This window comes from Zootermopsis nevadensis, unplaced genomic scaffold, assembly GCF_977971745.1.
Source record: "Zootermopsis nevadensis isolate Lab colony 2312 unplaced genomic scaffold, Znev_1.0 Znev_ptg000017l, whole genome shotgun sequence".
Lineage (NCBI taxonomy): Eukaryota > Metazoa > Arthropoda > Insecta > Blattodea > Termopsidae > Zootermopsis > Zootermopsis nevadensis.
In genome coordinates this window covers 18,866,676-18,885,818 of record NW_028259149.1, presented here as the reverse complement: position 1 = coordinate 18,885,818, position 19,143 = coordinate 18,866,676, and the positions used below count along the sequence as shown (strand labels likewise).

The 19,143-nt window shown below is 41.4% G+C and overlaps 1 protein-coding gene across 8 annotated transcripts; it reads right to left on the bottom strand.

Moving 5' to 3' along the window:
* Positions 1 to 428: 428 nt before the first annotated feature.
* Positions 429 to 18,222, bottom strand: Saf-B (Scaffold attachment factor B). 8 transcript variants are annotated; one of them, XM_087350663.1, is made up of 17 exons: positions 18,066 to 18,222; positions 17,884 to 17,968; positions 15,165 to 15,403; positions 13,731 to 13,841; positions 12,459 to 12,492; positions 11,721 to 12,006; positions 10,780 to 10,823; positions 10,549 to 10,676; positions 9,663 to 9,812; positions 6,450 to 6,621; positions 6,044 to 6,342; positions 4,685 to 4,818; positions 3,716 to 3,856; positions 3,191 to 3,319; positions 2,767 to 2,879; positions 1,645 to 1,834; positions 429 to 1,140 (listed from the first exon to the last, which is right to left on the bottom strand). In XM_087350663.1, the coding sequence occupies exons 1-17, from the start codon at positions 18,219 to 18,221 to the stop codon at positions 933 to 935; spliced, it is 2,619 nt and encodes an 872-aa protein (XP_087206789.1). In that variant the 5' UTR covers position 18,222; the 3' UTR covers positions 429 to 932. The 8 variants fall into 8 exon arrangements, with proteins under 8 accessions (XP_087206789.1, XP_021921089.2, XP_021921090.2 ...); XM_022065397.2 differs by having other exon boundaries at positions 11,721 to 12,003; XM_022065398.2 differs by having other exon boundaries at positions 11,721 to 11,886; positions 18,066 to 18,221.
* Between the last annotated feature and the right edge of the window lie 921 nt (positions 18,223 to 19,143).

Here is a 19,143-nt window from a genome sequence, read left to right as displayed (position 1 = left end):
TGAATGAGTGCATCTGGCAGTTGCTTTCTACAGAATGGGGTTGTCATCCCCACGCCCAAACCCCAACCTGGAGGACCAAACCTCCGTATTTACAGCCCCCTGAGGTAGGGTGGCCCAGCTATACCCCCCAGGCACTGGGATGCCAGTGCCTGTATCCACTGATGTGGGTCCCCTGGGGGGAGACCATAAATGCAAATTTCTTCTCAGGATTTTTCCAACACAGCATTCACACTGGCACACAAGGTATGATTTGCGTGACACCTGCAAAAACTCATTATTCCAGTGACAAGCGCAGGAAACAAAGGGTTAGGAAAGCTCCCAAACATGGTAAGAGCGTGCATTACATTGCTTCTGGCATACAAACTCATCCACATAGGATACACAAACCCAAAACAACACTGCAATTTGTTCATCTGGAAGGAGCAAGCTGATTCTAAAGTGAGATTTTATTACAATAAGTCACATACATTGAAACAGTGCAACACATTCAGTTCAGAGTTTCTAAAATTACACAGAAGATATCCCATGGGAATTAATTCTGGAAAAGAAAAATATCCCATGGGAATGAATGTTGGAAATAAATGGAAACCAACAACTTCAGCACCCCCATTATTCAAACAGGCGCTTATACACTGCTTCATATAACAATATTCCTGAAAATGCTGTCCCTTTAGCACACAATCATGTCTATATTGTTTTGCAAGAAAGGGTAGCTTATCACGTGCCCCAGAACACGTATCATTTTCCATATTTGGATAAACTCCCATACACATCACTTACTTCCTAAAATGCTGCAGGCACACGGACATAACGAACTGTCTTCTGTTCACAAATGAATTAATGACAAACACTACTTTCACATGGTTTCATGAATATCACTATTAACGCACATGGTCATCATGGCACTGCACAGGCCTGTCATAAGACAATGCTTAGTACTTGCGTATGGGTCCCATCGACTGCTTGTATGCATCAAAGCGATCACCACCATATGGTCCACCACTGCTGGACATGCCCATGTTCATGCCAGACATGTTTGATGTCACGTTCTGCGGGCTGCTGTACACTGAACCTGGCCCGCCCATGCTTGGACCACCACGCCCCACTACTCCCATTGGGCCTCCACTGCTTGTCACCCACCTACAACAAAACAGTCACAAAACATAACACCATTCTCCTGGCAGTGACGTGGGTTCTCCTAGGTTTGTGATTATCTGGTCTGGCTGATGCTTAGAGGCCGATCTTCCACCAACGTAGTTCACATATAAGTCCAACGAAGGACTACAATACAGAATATTTGACATTCAATACTTTCTGTTTATCTTGCAAACAGACATCTCATTATTCAGTTTTTATGCAACAGCCTGTATCACCAATTATCTTCTGAAGTATGATCGACTCAGAATAACTTGAGAACCTGCCACCTGGACACCAAGCTTCCCATCCTTCATTAACAGACATTTTCTGTAACAAAACAGATTGTCAGTGTTCATATGTTTTTTTCCTCTTTTCTAATATACATGTTGACAACACAAAAGCAATTCACAGTATGATGAAGAGGGTACAACATTGAAAGACAGACAGTCAGTCCAGTCCACCCATGCATGACGAAGTCTGTGAAACAGCACACTCACAGTCACTCACCTCTCCGAGGTCCCTGCATCAATGGGCCTTCCCCAGTTTTGGCTGCTGTCACCCTTCCGGTCACTGGATGGACCCCAGGAGTCTCTAGGAGGCACTCCTCCACTGCCCATAGAGCTGAATGGTTTTGCTGGTGGGGGGCCTCCTCCCGTATGCCACGTGTCTCCTGAACGATCTGTGTAACGACTCTCCCCTGTAAACACAGACAACACAAGTGTAAATACTTGGAAATTCTTCACGGTTTACAAACACACTTCTAAAAACTGGCCAACGGCAAATAACCACAAAAGGAGAAGTACAAAAAGCACCTGCCACATTTAGAATCAAACCTCATCAAGTTACAATTATTATTATTATTAATTTTTTACTGCAAATGGGTTTTTACCTGGTGGCAGTGGTCCTACAATAAGACACAACAAAACACACCACACTCAAAATAAAACAACTCATAAGATTACAAAACCATAAAACCTAAAGTACATAACTTAAAAATTAATACCAACAAAACATTAGACAGTAACAGTAATGAATTACATACGTCTTGAACTGATGCACTCACATTTCATCAGGACCTTCTCTACACTTCACTACACTTATGAAGCCTTCCCATCATCACCTAAACATAGATTTGCTGTTTCATCCCTCCCTCTCTCGCTCATTACCTGTTCCCTGTCAATGGCAGAAAGTTGCTCCAGTGCCAAGACAGATGATTTGCCCTTTCCACCACTTTACCACTTGTTATTTTATGCACTTATTTTCACTGAAACATTCAATGTTTCACTTCCATATCACCTCACCACTACTTTAAGGGGACACAAGTCTGGAAATAAATGTGCACCTTACATTCAAATAAGCAAAGTATTACGTTCCACACTTACCAATAGTCATAACTTGCCCTAGCACATGGGAGGCCATACTTCCAGAGAACTGGTTGCATGTATTGTTCAAATGATCTTCTGTTAAAGAATTCATTCAATTGCAATTCCATGGTAACAGAACTCGAAAGTTCAACACTGCAGACACCAAAGCTTATGATCAGATCACGTTCCACTTTGGTGCTGTCATAGCCATCAGTTTTCTAAGTTTCTACTTGCCCAGCCACAAAACATAGGCATGTCTTCTCACCTTTCGATGAATCTGGGTATCTGTCTCTAGAGTGACGAACATCCACCTTGCTACGGTGATCACTGTCACTGCGACGCTCGTCACGAACTCGGAAACTTGGGCCACGCTCAAACCTAACATAAACGAAGCATGGTGTATTCTATAAGAGTATCAAGTTTACTTTCTTAGAAACAGGAAATTATGGGAGTCAACCAATTTCGAAACTACACTGATGTTTGCATATCATAAAAGGCATATTACCAAATTTCACTTATATATGCCTCCTGCTAATTTTGACCATGTTCTGCAATAAATAATATGGTCAACTGTGGTATGTATGCAATGACATCAGTCACCTCAACTGCAGTAGGACATAAATCACCAAACATGGCCACAAACCATTCCAGTAACTCTATTAATACCTAACTCAACATTATTCATATACCTTGCTCCCTCATCAAAGCGCCCAGGACCATCATAGCGACGCTCAGTTGCCACCCGTTTCCTCTCATCTGGGTAAGAATCCCGGCGGTCGCTGGACGGTCGTTTAGTTGTACGGCGTGACTCTTCAAATCTGGAAACAAGTTTGCCCTCAGAATAAACAAACTGTAGAGGAGAAAATGGAGGGCACCTAAACAACGCTTAATTTGCACTGTAATCTTACTGGAGTACAGTACTTCATCCCTGCCACTGCCACTCTGCAACCAGTATCCAAGAGCTGTACCCCCTAATGGCCAATATTACAGCCAGTCACTGGAGATGACACCGAGCCATTTTTATCCACTCACCCTACTCACAAACCATTTCAAAAGAACCACGGTTAATACTATTCTCCCATCCCTTTCCAATAGCGACAGCTGTCCACGAAGCTTCTGTCTTCATAACACGTCTCACTCATATGCAGCCAATCACCCCACCAAACATCAAGTTCCGCTGTCCCACCAAGAACCATCCACACCTGTAGCATTACCTCATCTGCTGACGCTTCAGCTCCTCTCGTTCACGTTCCAGCCTCTCACGCTCCAGTCTCTGACGCTCCCTCTCCATTCGCATCAGCTCGTTCCGCTCCCGCTCTATACGTTCCCGTTCAATGCGCAGTTTCTCCTTCTCACTGAAAAGTATGTAATTTAGTGTTAACCAGACCAAAACATACAGAAATGGTTGCACCCGGTGCTCTAACAAACAAAGCAGTCTCTAGAGTACACATACAGCCACCTGAAAGCTGAGAGAGTGGTCTCAATTGCCAACTAAAAGTCATATTGAGTAATGGAAGCTAAATGACTCATGTTACAAAACTGGCCATCTTCTCAGTTGATGTTCCTTGGCATTTCACTTATTTCAAACACTCCCTTGACACTGCAGGGGAATTACTGATGAAAAGTGGTCATTGCTCCTGTTACATCAAAATAAACAGTCCTCTATGTCTATTTGGTGTTCAGCTATAAATGATCATTGATTTTCCCTGACTGGTGTCCCTTAGATGTCCAGGAACACTCCAACATCAGTATTCCAGAATTACACTCAAAGAACCCCTTGACAGTCACATTTTAACCTCAATCAATAAGCAAATAACTCGACAGGCTTCAATTTCCTTCCACCAAAGAATAAAGGTGGGTAAGTCACATTATTCAAAGCAAAACTACAAAACTTGAATGGTGCTCTTCTGAAACCATAAGATACAGAAGGGGTTCTCCTGTGTAAAGTTTTGAAAATAAAACTAAACTGCACCACAATGTTTTACTATATTTCACTTGTAATTCTGGAGCCCCAACCACTGTTAAATTTTATCATGGGACAGGATCACCTTCATACAGATTTCAATTTTCCACAGACTGGTTCAAGGCAATAACCTTGAAGACAGAAATGTTAAGTTAGCCAAGACATCAGAGGCATCTGAACAAGTGGCAAGACAAAGCACAACTGGGGCCTGAACACTCACCGCTCCAGCCTCATGGCCTCCTCTCTATGCATCTTCTCTATCTCCCTCTGCCTCAACACCTCATTACGCCGCCGTCTATCCTCCTCCCGCAACTCGCGTTCATGCTCTCTCTGTCGCTGACGCTCTCGTTCTTCCTACGTAAAACAAAAAATTCTGCAATTATACATGTGTGCATGCGCGCGCACTTACCGGTTTCAGGAGATCTGCCACTGGCTATTATCTTTGGTTATCTGATGAAAATTACTTGATATAAGTATAAAATAAATCATAACTCAGCTGCAGCCACATCTGTCCAAACGCAAACAAGGGAATGTTGCTACAGTTTGTAAACTTGTCACCATTTGGAACACAAAAAAAGTGACTACGATAAATTAATCTTCTTTAATGTTCTGGGTGAGAAGCTTCAAATGTGACATGTACCAAGCTTAATGGCATGGAAGATAATTAAGTGATCCTAACATTAGCTCAGCCAATGATGACAAAAGCAGTGAAAAGTAATGACCACTGTCTAAATTATAAATAAAATTGCAGCATTTATTCCAAAAGCTGCTGCAGCTGTCTAGGTCTGGGTTTAGCTGAAGCCAATGGCCCATGAGATACAATCCAGCTTGTTCTTTGTTAGATGAACACAGAAGAAGAATTTAGCTTCTAAAACACTGTTACTTCATTCACAATTCAGTCAATGGAGGAAGTCCTAAGAAAACAATTTTACAGATTATAATGTACCCATCATCATAATCCTTCAGACTTCAACCACGAAACATCATGCTGGAATTTCAAGACACTAATTGTTCTGTATACCTAATTCCCATGTCTTCAATAAATTCATGCACATGTTTTTGATTCTTAAAAAATAAAGGGAACTGTTTATTCAAGGCTGTCCTGCACATGAGAAAACATCTTGTGGACTAAAACTCACTCCACATTGCCATGACACGCAGATGATATGAAATGATATGCATAGTTCATTGACATGGCAAACAATGTCTTTGCACACAACTTGGTGCACTCAAAACAAAGGACCCATTGCACTTCTGGCCTCTGCACAGCGTCTCTTATGATTTCCCATCCATACAACATTTGTGGAATATGGTACTCTATTTGCTAATGATCAAGGCTCTACAAAGATGGCTGCCAACATAACACAGACTGGCTGTTAGTATAAATGTATAAAGAACTGGACAAGCTCAGTGCTGACATTGTTATTATGTACAAGATGCAGATAACAAATTGCTATTGTCACAACACCTCCACGCTTCATATCAAGTTTTCAAATATTTTCTAAACATGAACCATACTCAAAGTCAATCACGTTAAATGACTGGAAGGTTCAAGTCCTGGGAAACCCTCAGCACTCACTCGAATCTGTGCAAACGTAAGCACGCCAAGCTTCCTGCTGGGGGACATGAGGTGGCGAGACCCACAGCGCTGACTGTTTGGGCTGCGACTATGATGCGAGTAGTGGCTACTCCCTGCACTGCGGTGACGATCCCTTCTCTCACGCGACACCTCACGACTTTGGTGCTTCCCGCCTTCCTTCCTTAAACCATCCGTCATCTTTCCAGGCATGTCTTTGTCCTCACCTGACACTGCCTGATCTCCATCCATCTTGCTGGGTGTTCCATCTTTTGCGGCTTCGTCCTTCACCTCTAACACTTCTGCACACAGATTAGAGAGCCTCAAGACAAGTCATAATGAGGAAAACAAAGTATGAAGAAACAGATAAACTATGAAGAAAGAGAACAGAGAGGATTCAAACCCTCACCTAGGTCAGCCTCCCGATCTCTCTTCTCCTCTTTGTCGGATGCTTCCTGCTTCGCACTGACACTCGCGCTCAGTCGTCGTTCGTGCCGCTTCTTCTCCTCGGCTCTCTTCACGGAGCTGCCGCTCACTTTGCTCTCATTCTTCCTGGGTGGCCCTGTGGCATCCCCCTTTGCCTGAAACACAGGTCACTTAATAACTGATACCATCATACTAAACAATCACATTGACTACTTCTATTTCAACACAACAAGAGGTAGCCATATCATCAGCTACCTAAACCGACGCTCATTTGTGGCAACTCTCTGTATCACAGAAGAAAGCACTCCCAAACAGGTGACTATGTCCTTCCAAAGGCCAAAGCAGTAATAATTCAACAACATCTTCCCATCTCACCTGACATAATCCAACCTGTGCTGTTGAAACATAACTGTAAACAGCCCTATAAAACCCATAACACACAGTTCTTGTTTAGAATCAAAGTCACTCATCTAGTCAAGATACTCCCTGTATTTTATGCAACTCAAAAAATCGTCACCATATTCATAACAGCCCACCAGTCGACCCCATCCTGAAACAGTACAATCCAGTCCACACTCTTCACACCCTAGTTCTTTAATATTACACTTGTACCTACACTAGGATCTCCAAACTGGTCTCGCCCCTCCTGAAATCAATCAGTCAATCATTACGCAACACCAACACTCAACTGTATTTCTGCATCACCTCTCAAAAGACTCCCCTGCTAAAATCTGTGATAATACCAAATACATAACTTGTAACGTTACCCCATCTGTACAAAAAAAAATATCATGTCAATAATTATGAGCAGATTGCGACACTGATCATTATCTGGTGGTAGCAAAAGTGAGGGAGCGGCTTTCAGTAAGTAGACGAACTAAACAAAATTTTGACACAGAAAGATTTGATTTGAAAAAATTAAGTGAGGGAGAGGCAAAGGAACAATATCAAGTTGAAATTTCGAATAGGTTTCAAATTTTAGAGACAAATGAGGATAATGAAAGTGTGGACATCAACAGGGAGTGGGAAAATGTCAGAAACTGCATCAAAATTTCAGCAAAAGAGAAACTAGGATACTACAGGAGAAAGCAAAATAAACCGTGGTTTGATGAAGAATGTTCAAAATTAATAGATCGAAGGAAGCAAACAAAATTTCAATGGTTGCAGAACCCAAACAAAACAAATGCGGATAATCTATGTAACGTGAGACGTGAGGCTAGTAGAACCTTTAGGACTAAGAAAAGGGAATACCTGAAGGGCAAAATTGCTGAACTTGAGACAAATAATAAGGAAAAAAACATCAGAGACCTGTACAGAGGCATTAATAACTTTAAGAAAGGATATCAACCCCAGACTAATTTGGTAAAGGATGATAGTGGCAATTTGCTTGCAGATCCAATAAAAATTGTGAATAGGTGGAAAAATTTCTTTAGCGAGCTCTTAAATGTTCATAATACTGGTGATATTAGACAGATTAAAATGCATACAGCTGAACTGTTGGTGCCAGAACCTAGCTTAGATGAAGTGGAACTAGCCATTGGGAAGTTGAAAAGTTATAAATCTCCAGGAATTGATCAGATTCCGGCCGAATTAATTAAAGCAGGTGGCAAAGGGTTGCATATGAGGATCCATAAGCTTATTCAGTTAATTTGGGATAAGGAAGAGATGCCACATCAATGGAAGGAATCCATAATTATTCCTATTTATAAGAAGGGGGACAAGACTGAGTGTGGTAATTACCGAGGAATATCGCTGCTATCAACCTCATACAAAATTCTATCCAACATTCTTTTGGCAAGATTAACCCCATATGCGAATGAAACTATTGGGGATCATCAGTGTGGGTTCAGACGAAACAGATCAACGATTGATCAGATCTTTTGCATTCGTCAGATACTAGAGAAAAAATGGGAGTTCGGTGGGACTGTACATCAGTTATTTATAGATTTCAAAAAAGCCTATGACTCTGTGAAGAGAGAAGTGCTATATAATATTCTTATTGAATTTGGTATACCAAAGAAGCTAGTGGGTCTAATAAAAATGTGCTTAAATGAAACCTGTAGCAAAATTCGAGTAGGTAAATATGTATCTGAGACATTCCTCATCAAGAACGGTCTAAAACAAGGAGATGCTTTGTCTCCCTTGCTCTTTAACTTTGCGCTAGAATACGCCATCAGGAAGGTCCAAGGTAGGCAGGAGGGTTTGCAATTGAACGGGACACATCAGCTATTGGCATATGCTGATGATGTTAATTTATTGGGGGACGATATAAATACAATAAAGAGGAACGCAGAAGTTTTACTAGAGGCTGGTAGACAAGTGGGGCTGGAAGTAAATTCAGAAAAAACTAAGTACATGTTAGTATCTCGTCATCAGAAGACAGGCGGGCAAAATTATCTTAGGGTAGCTAATAAATCCTTTGAAAGGGTTACAAAGTTCAAATATTTGGGAACAACAATAACAAATCAAAATGATACTTGTGAGGAAGTTAGGAGGAGACTAAATTCCGGAAATGCTTGCTACTTCTCAGTCCAAAATATTTTGTCTTCCCGTCTGATTTCTAAGAACCTGAAAATTAAAGTATACAAAACAATAATCTTGCCTGTTGTTTTGTATGGGTGCGAAACATGGTCTCTCACTCAGAGGGAGGAACACAGATTGCAGGTGTTTGAGAATCGGGTGTTGAGGAGGATATTTGGGCCTAAGAGGGAAGACGATGGGGCGTGGAGAAAACTGCACAATGACGAGCTTAAAAATCTGTACTGCTCCCCCAGTATTGTGAGGGTGATTAAGTCGAGAAGAGTGAGATGGGCGGGACATGTAGCGCGCATGGATGGGACAAGAGGTGTGCACCGGGTACTGGTTGGGAAACCTGAAGGGAAGAGACCGCTGGGGAGACCTAGACGTAGATGGGAGGATAATCTCAGGCGGGATCTATGGGAGATAGGAGTTGAAGGAAACTGGATTTTGTTGGCCCAGGACAGGGTCCGGTGGAGGGCTTTGGTTAATTCGGTGATGAACCTTCGGGTTCGGTAAGCCATCTAGTTAGTTAGTTAGTTAATTATGTCATACTTTAGAAATAAGACTTCTCAACAGAAAAAGAAAGTGTCCCATTTCCTTCTTCATAAAATATGCTCAAGTTTCCTCTAATATAATTTACAAGCCTAACTAACACGCACACACACGATTAACTTACCCGTTCAACAGATATCATTCGCCCATGCAGTTCTGTCCTATGTAGATGCTGAATGCATTTGGAAGCATCGTCACTTGTTGCCATCGTGACATAGCCATAGCATCTGGCACCAGGCGTGCGAGCGTTTGTCACCACTTTGGCACCTATCACCTGCAGGAAAAACAAGACACCTCATTAACACTGCTTCACACACGAGTGATACGGGACCATGGCGATGACCACAGTCCCTACAATGTTGTGTCACAAACTAGGGCACATTGCCTCACATGTTGCTATGAACAAAAGCAGATAAACCAGATTAGAAAGGCGTATTCTTCAGGACACATAGAGATTCCAACGGTGCCCTTTATGCCACATCCTATGCACACAATTTGTAACATTAAAAGATTACTTTTTCAAGACTGATGACAAAATCAGGGACCATTATGTCATCCAACATGAATAACTCAACCAGTAAGCACATCATTCCCAAACACCAGAGCCTTCTTTATGATGGCCAAGGGAAATGACAGCAGCTTTACAGACTAATACTGGCACACAATGATGTGACATTGCACTTACAGATGGGGCATCAACGCCACCAACAGAAAGAGAAAGGACACAACACAAGCTGCAATTATTCACCAACAGATCACTTGCTAGGTGCTTTCCCTAGTGCCATAGACAGGCAGTCAGCGAGGCTCTGAAATGCTGGTAAACTTCATCCAGTCTACTCAATGCAATAACCCATCTACAAGGTAATGTTTTTTAACTGGCCAGAAAAAGTGTGGAGGTGCATGTACAGTATCACCTGGTCCCCTCAGCACTTATCTTCAACAATAACAATACAGCAGTGTAGCCATCGCAACAATGCCAAAATGAACCAGCTGACCGTGTTATGTCTTACCTTGCCATACTTGGAGAACACCTGCTTCAGATCTGTGGCACGTGTGGATGATGACAATCCACTAACCCAAAGGTTGCGGCTGCTGCCACTCGTGGTTCCTCCCACGGACAACTTGCTCTTTTTCTCCACTGAAACACAAAACATCGAGGTTTAATTTAAAAAATGCATATATGACAGAGGAGTCACAAGCAAATCTACCTTGTCACTGAATGATACCAACAGAGAACTCACCCTTCTCATCTTTTGTTGCCTTTGAGTCAGCAGCAGCAACAGAACTGTCAGGGAACCACAAAAAACAAATCAGTGTTTCTTCACACAGTGTCAGGAACTTAAATACAGCAAGCTACAACTACACAACCAACTAATGTTAATCAATGCCCCTCTGGCTTCCGGTTAATCATCCTAACAACAGTGAAACGCAGTCAGTACGTTCTCCAGGAGCAGTCAGTCCCACCCACTATCCCATGTGGACACAGTCCACTGTGGTCCTCAGAGAATTTCTACATTAAAACACACAAAGTTTACACAGTCGTACAAACGAAATAATAAGCAGCCGTCGCTATCAGATCGGCACTTGCATTTCTTCCGTGTGCCAGTTCACCATCAAGAAGTCGTCTGCGACACGATGCCAAGATAACACAAGCTTCAGCATCCATCACGGGGTGGCAAAATGCAGCTTCTCTCTGGGGCCAAAAATGAATCAGACAACATTCTGGCATCTTCTGGGCACTTCTCCGACATTCCCCTAAATTTGAATGTTTAATTTTGTGACTTTCAACCACTCACCATCATCTGCACCTACCAAATAACTCATACAACTGTCCTTGCGCTTTAATTACGAAAAACAAAAATTTCGTTCTCTGATTTTTGTTGAGCATAAAATTTCATTTTTATCTTCTCCGACTCGCAGATTATGGTATATTCAAACTTTTAGCAAACTGAAGATCCAAGAAGTTGTATCACGTCTTCATTGTGCCATTGCTCCATCTTGATGCACCTAACCTATTAGCCCCAGGTACCTACAGAAATGATCAACGAACACTGGCCACAATGTAAATCAATACATTACCACCCAAACCAACATCCTCGAGATCATGCCGACGTTCCTTGTGAAGGGACCTTCGTTGATTGTTCCCGTTATAATACAAACCCCGTGAGCGTGTAAGACGAACCTCTTGCTTCCTCCGCCGGATTTATCATCACTGTGTTCCTCTTGGCTCTTGCTTAGCGACTCTTCCTCCGATGTTCGTTTGTTTTCCTCTTGGCCCAGCGAATCCTTCTTGCTTGCATCCCCTCCTGCCTCTTGCTGAGTCAAGCCTGCCACCGCACTATCCTCATCTACAGGGACAATCAAGGAAGCATTACGACGGCGTTCATCAGTGTCTGCTACCGTCGCCGCTGTTGCTGCTTGGACAGGAAGTGACTCCACTCCGTCGCCGCCACAGAAGTCATTAGCTACTGAAAGAGTGGACAAGCATTACTCTGCCATTGACCCCAGACTTACCTGAGCAGGTGGCCCCCCGCTCACACCTTGCAAGTGCTTGCTAACGAGACACAACTAGCTCTTCGTGACGACAGTCGACGTCTTCGTGTGACCGTGCGAACAGGCGGGGAATGGCAGACGTATCATCTGCCCATAACAACACATAATACAAACCTAACCACTACAACGTAAGAACTGAAAAGTCAAGTGCCTTCGCATCATGAGACGGCAGCAGGCAAGGCCCAATTCCACCCATGTCACTGTCAACTAGCGGTTTCTCTCTCTTCTGACCATATGGATATTAATTCTTCCAGCATTCTTCAGAATCTTGCGCACACTTCACTCACTTAGGGACTCACCCACTGCCACGCCGAGGCAGTTGACTTTACAACAGAAGCAAACACCCGTTCAAGCAGACATACAGTACCTTTGGTTTCCTTCTCCTGGCTGCTGCTGTCCTCCTACAACAACAAAAAAAGGAAGTACACTACTTCACACATAATCCTGGAGACTCTGACTTTCTCTACGCAGTACTGAAATGGCTACTTTTGACTGTGGCACAAAAATTTGATTGTTACATTTTAACTGATTAACACCTGAAACCATTCACATATCCCAGGCAATTTCCAATCAACAATTTTGGACCACTTATACAGAAAGCAATGGAAGGATGTTCAAAATGCTCTGATAACTTCTAGTTATGTACTGCACTTTATAATCCAACTGCTAACACAGCAGTAGGGGAATAGGAGTGCAGCCGACAGAGTTCATGTAGCGAGACCTCAAATTGAACCAGCCCATTGAACAGACTGACACAGAGTGCAATGTCTCGCTGTTGGTCATGTCCTAAACTTACAAACCTTAATCAATAAAGCATGCAATGCCAAGCAGAGTTCAAATGGTACCATATGCCATGAGGACATGTAGTATTTGCGAAGCATTTATAAAACAATATAGTTTTCCAACATGTTTTCCTGTTAAAAATTCATGTTCAATTAAAATAATACCAAGAGGCTAGTTAGTAATGGTGGGTGTCACAGTATGACAAGAATTTATGTTGAATATAAAACACATTTTAGCCATAAAGGGGGCTAGCAAGAGTCCCGCGCCGTAGCCGCGCGGTCTGAGGCATCATGCTTCGGACCGGCGATACGGAATGCGCATTGGTTCGAGTCTCGGGGGAGAAGAAATTTTCTCATGAGCTTTCGACCGGTGCCAACCCAGCATCGTGAGGAAATTGGGGAGCTACAATGAGTAGCGTAATCCAATCAGGTAAGCTAGCAATGGCTGGGGGTTCGTCGTGCTGACCACACGTCACCCTATATCTGGTTGGATGATCGTTCACCTCTGCTTAGGCAAGTGAATGTGAGGCCAGCAGTCAAGCTAGTCGGCTTTGGCTCTCTGGAGCTGTTACGCCACGGATTTAATTTAATTTAAGGGGGCCAGCAAGACAAACGCGACAGATGAACCAGCAACTACACAATGCACTTACGTAGCACTGGTTCCACACTGATTTTGGTGGGGAAACCGTACTGGGTTCACACCATTCCTTTAAAATCAGTAAAGGTAATGAATGTTCTTCCTACATCCAAGAACCACATCACTCCGCCCGCAATTCCCACTGGACATGACCCAACCACAGCCCAACACATGAACACAATATGTTTAATTCTAGAATATGGAGCTCCTGCAAACCCACCTCCTCCGCTAGCAACTTTTCTTCATCCTCGCCTATTGTGAGGTTGATGGAGTCCTCATTATCCACACCATTTGCTTCAGGCACATTCTTGTCGACATCTATGCCCACTTCCTGAAAACAAATATATTTAATTTGTTACATCCGATTTATTTACTTGCTATGTATTTAACGCCACAGTCAGCAAGTACAATTTTAGCAATCATTAAAGTGTGCTTTGTGATGCAGCCAGTAGAATGTAGTTTGAGGATAATTTCCTTCTGCTCGACTGTTAAACAGCGGGTGAGCGAGTGGCTGGCCTGGCAATGACCTGACACACCCCTGCAGTAGTAGCAGTCAGTGACAACATACTTCCATAATCCATTGTGTCTGTCTGCATATTTTGATGCATCTTTCAATCGAACATTCGGCACCGCACGTGGCTCAAATGAGGTATACTACTGAACAGCATGTGTTTAGTGCAACTCTCTCTCAAATACAAATCTGCTAGAAAATATTTCTGAAAATTTCACAGCCAGTTTCCAGTTCCAAGCAGATCAATAATCTGAAAACAACCTAATAATTGCTAGAGAAAATGCCAGATACAAAAAACTGTACTGGCAGAAGAGATAGCGGGTGATACTGATGCTAGAATAACTATTAATCACCTAGGTCAGCGTTTCTCAACCTGTGGTATGTAAGCCAAAGTTCAGTGGCAAATGAACTAAATAAGAAAATCAAAAGTTAATATTAACATAAATAACAGTTTTCCCTGAATGCATTTGGTCAGTGGTACATTTAATGTGTTAAATTAGAATAAGTGGTACGCCAGCGAAAAAGGTCGAGACCCCCCAATCTAGGGGAATGGTGTGTCAGTCAAGAACGGCTCCATAAAGTTCTTAAAACTGCAATCATACAAGGCGACAGTAGTACATGCTTTTTAAACCACATCTGATCATCAGAATAACTTTACTTAAATAATTTATTTTATCTGTACATGAATCAGAGGTTTCTTCTGATAGGGCCTTATTTTCCTTATGCGGAAAAGGTGAATTCTCAGTACGACCTGCACTAGAGCGCAGAATTTCAAGACTTGTTCATGACCTGACAAATAAAACTGGTCTGATCTGTGGTATGTACAAGCAAGACAATTGGACCTATCTTTTACGGTGATAAGATTTGATGCTGCTAGGAGCGTCAACAACATCCTAAGGCCATTTTCTGCACAGTCAACAGAAAAGGAATGGCTATTAATGATTCAGCAAACGTACAAGCACAGGCTCCTCATTATGTCATTTCCTATATTTCTCAATCAACGTACCTACGTCAGTAGCTCTGAATACTCTTCTTAACATTTTGCTTTAAAATACTTCCAAATTTATGCTCTTATGGCATAAAAAGAGAAAATATGCTGTAACAATACAAAAGAATCACCACAACAAGCGCAAAAACACGCACCTCTGCCTGCGATCGCGCCTCGTCCTTCACTTTCACTTCCACACCATCTGTTACAGGTTCAGGCATCGACACAACTGTTTTATTGTCTGTCACTTGGGCGGGCACTCCATCTTCATTGTCTGCCTCCTCTTTCTTCACATCCTCGTCCATATCCGCATCATGCTCCTCATCCACGTCTGCATTGTGATTCTCCTCTGCAATGCTCTGCGTCTCAGACTCTGCATCCTGTTCACTGCGCTCTGAAATGAAGGCAGTTGATTGATAACTTCGCAATCACGTGCCAGTGATCAGCGAAGCCAACACCCAGCGACAGATGGCGGCGAACAAGCTGTCAGTCAAGCGCTGTAATAGACTCCCATCCTTATCTATGCAGTTACAAACAGCAGGGGGTGATCCTCCAGCCTGGAAACTGGGCAGTGTTAACAACTCTAAACCAAAAAATCAGCTGGTACATGCCAGCCTCTGTATTAGACTGATTCTTCAAAGCAACCTAAGGAATGGAAAATGGACATGAAATTTGGAATGTCAGGAATTTCCATACATCAGATTCTTTAAAAACAGCATCAAGAGAATTAGCAAAATATAAGACTCAATTCAGCAGGCATACAGAAAGTCAGATGGGGCAAGAATGGCTCTGAACCAACAGATGATTATATTTCCTTCTACTGAAATGGAAACAATTATTACCTAGGGATAGACTTTTTTGTACATAAAGAAATCATACTAGCAGTCAAAAGGGGGTGGTGACAGAATGTCATATGTACCACAAGGTCTCTCTGCATGTTGCATGTACCAAATAACGATGAAGGTGATGACACAATGAGCAGCTTTGTAAGGACCACAAAGTGTTTTCAAGCAATTTCCTATGTACCACATAAAAATTACATTAGAGATCAACACGCAAATGTGGGGAGAGAAGATACTTTAATATCAACTGGGCATAAGACATACAAAACAAGCAGCAGTAACAGCAGACATGCACAAATTTCCCAATGACACAGGAGCCTGCGTATGTGCGTGCATTCTGTATTCCAGAATATTACAACAATATGCCCAAGGAGGAATATTTTGTAGGTTGCGCGTGTTTTTACACACAAACACACACCCAAGCACAGAGCAGTCATAAATTATTGTGTGGCACATCATCCCTGGAAGCACCCACTCCCAGTGTTTCCAAAGTTTCTGGCAAAAAGCTAACATACTTTAGGAGAACTAATTCACCATGCCAAACTATCAATGTGACATGCCTTACCCATCTGCCACAATGGCAAATTCTCATAAAAGTAAATGTAGGCAACAGTCTGCTCTTCATGACAAACAGCTTTGGTCTTGGCACCATATTCCTACCACGCTGAGTTACTAGAACCACATTCACCGAAAAACAAACTCAGAATGCTCTTTTCAGAGCTTCACAACACTGCGTTCTCTTCCTAGTCTTAATGAACAAGTACACCACATTTGGAACAAACCAGTTTTACATTTTCAAGATATATGCAAACACACAAATAAATAAATATACCCATAATTTAATTGTTATATATAAGACATTGTACAACTGCACAAAATATTCATTAAAAACACGATGGTGAAAATCTTTCAAGTGATGTCAACCTAATTTAACACATACAAAATTTGGACTTAAATAATAAATTATTCCCAAACTAACAATAAATTACTTTTAATTTAATATTCATCTGTACCTTATTAAAACTTTCAACCAGTAAAAAAATGCAACTCAAATCATAAGGTCAGCAAATCAGCAGAATTGCACCTTGTCAATATTAAAAACACATGGTGCACATACATTCAATTGTATAATCAATATAAATATACACTTTGGTTTGTGAATGCATTCTGTAAAATTAATATATTAAGAGAATCCTCAACATATACTGTATATATTAAGACACTCTGTAACATATAAACTTAAAGCCAATGATCTCTATTTGAAACTATGGCAACCTCTCAACAATCAGCTTCAGATAAAAGCAGCAAACAGAAATTAATGTTTGAAACATACATTCGTATATTTCAGTGATATTAGTACTGAAAACTATGTACACTGGACTACAGCATGCTTCATTTTTTTTTGTGATTATTAATCTTCATCATAGTTATTTTGAACAGCCAATAGTAAGAAAGCATAGGAGTACAGATCACACACTGAAACTGTGTACTCCAGTAAGTCTGCAATTTTATAATCTTGTTTAATGATGATGCCAACAGCTCAGACTATAGTCTCAAAAAACACAAGAATTGCAGGCAATAATTGTAACCTAAGGATCTAATTATTATATAATACTGAAATAACATACTAGAATGCTTATAAATAGTATTTCAAGCAGTCATCAGCCCTGCAGATGATAGATGCATGTTCCTCCGTAACAGTAGCATCTACCTACGTCTAGAAATCTAACCCAACAGCCCAAACACGGACATCTTCACGGCCATGAGAACCTCACAAGGCCTCCTGTCTCTAAAACAAACACTTACTTTCAACAGCTGCATACATTATGAAGAGTAATCGATATAAAAAGCATGAAGATGATTTGAACTCCGTTGCATGCGACACAATAATAGAAAATACAGTTTTAACCGCCAAAACATTTTGTAGCTATCTACGTACAATTCCCAGAAAATGGCGGAAACCCAATACCAACGCAACCACGATATACACAACCGGCACTATGAGAATAAATCACAAAATGGTTAAACTCACTTGTAATCGACGAACGTTTAGATATCTTCTTTTCTGATGACTCAAAAAAATATTCTTCGGAGTCATGTCCTTCTCCACGAAGTGCCTACGACAAAATACAGAACATGAATTTATAAAGCCAGAACTCGCACAACGAATGCGTTTCATAACGCACATTAGATCATGAAAGCTACATCACTTACCTTCTGTAATCTTTCTATTAAAACAGCTTTTACGCCAGTTTTATCTAAATTGCGCCTCTCCAGTTCTGCACGTAAATCAACAACACGCAAGTCAACTAATTTACGCCTTTCACTATCTGACGCCATTTTACTTTTCAATACACGTTTGCTGTACATCTTCAAACTGGATGCCAGGGTGCGTTCTTTTGAACACTAAATGACCTCATCACCCATTCGGAAAGATTTATCTCATCATTTCGCACTAGAGATCTTTCGTGATTTCCCACAAATTATTAACAGTACTTAAACGCTACTATCAAACTGAGAAATACATTTCCGAGCTTTAAAAATTACATTCATTAGGTTTAAAAATCATTGCGCTAACCAAATCTCATCTCCAAAATTCATGGTAACTTGCATTTTTGTATAATTACCAGTTACTTTGTGGATAGTCTATTTCGATTCTCTGCATACTGTTTGAAAGTCAAAATTTTTTATGTTGAATATAGAAAAAATCCAAGACTAGAAAATCTGTGACGATTACTGTATGTTCCTTCTCATAGAGGGTCTACTGAACAAGTTCTTACTGCCATCTACTAGCCCTTTAGCGGAAACTGCTAGAAATTAACTTTATTTTCTGAATGTGCTACATTTTAGCTGCCGTAAATTATGGAATGTACGTTTACAGTAATGGTTGACAGCTGCATTTATTCTGGAAGTCACTATCGTTTCTGAAATTTCCGATCTTTACGACGGAGAATATGTCTTCTTGGATATTTGGTACATTTCCTTCTGAACTGTATCTTAAATATCAGATTGCTGTCTTCTGGATTGTTGCCCGGTGTAGTCTGGTAGACGTTTACCGACGTTTCAGAGATCCTTGTTTCAGACTATTCTTGACGAAAAATGACTCAGGCAAATATTTGACTACACGAATTTTGCTACATGTTACATTGAAGCACATTTTTATTACACTCAGTAGCTTCTTTGGTACAGAACTTCTCTCTTAACAGAATCACAGGCTTTTTTGAAATCCATAAACAATCGATGACATGTTTTGTCTTAAGCCATACTGATGATTTCCCATAATTTCACTCAC

Coding starts and splice junctions, on each gene's coding strand:
- Saf-B (XM_087350663.1), bottom strand. CDS start 18,221: ATGTACAGCAAACGTGTATTGAAAAGTAAAATGGCGTCAGATAGTGAA. Junction 4,819..6,043: donor TTACGTTTGCACAGATTCGA/GTGAGTGCTGAG, acceptor TGTTTTACGTAG/GAAGAACGAGAGCGTCAGCG. Junction 3,857..4,684: donor GAGGCCATGAGGCTGGAGCG/GTGAGTGTTCAG, acceptor CATACTTTTCAG/TGAGAAGGAGAAACTGCGCA.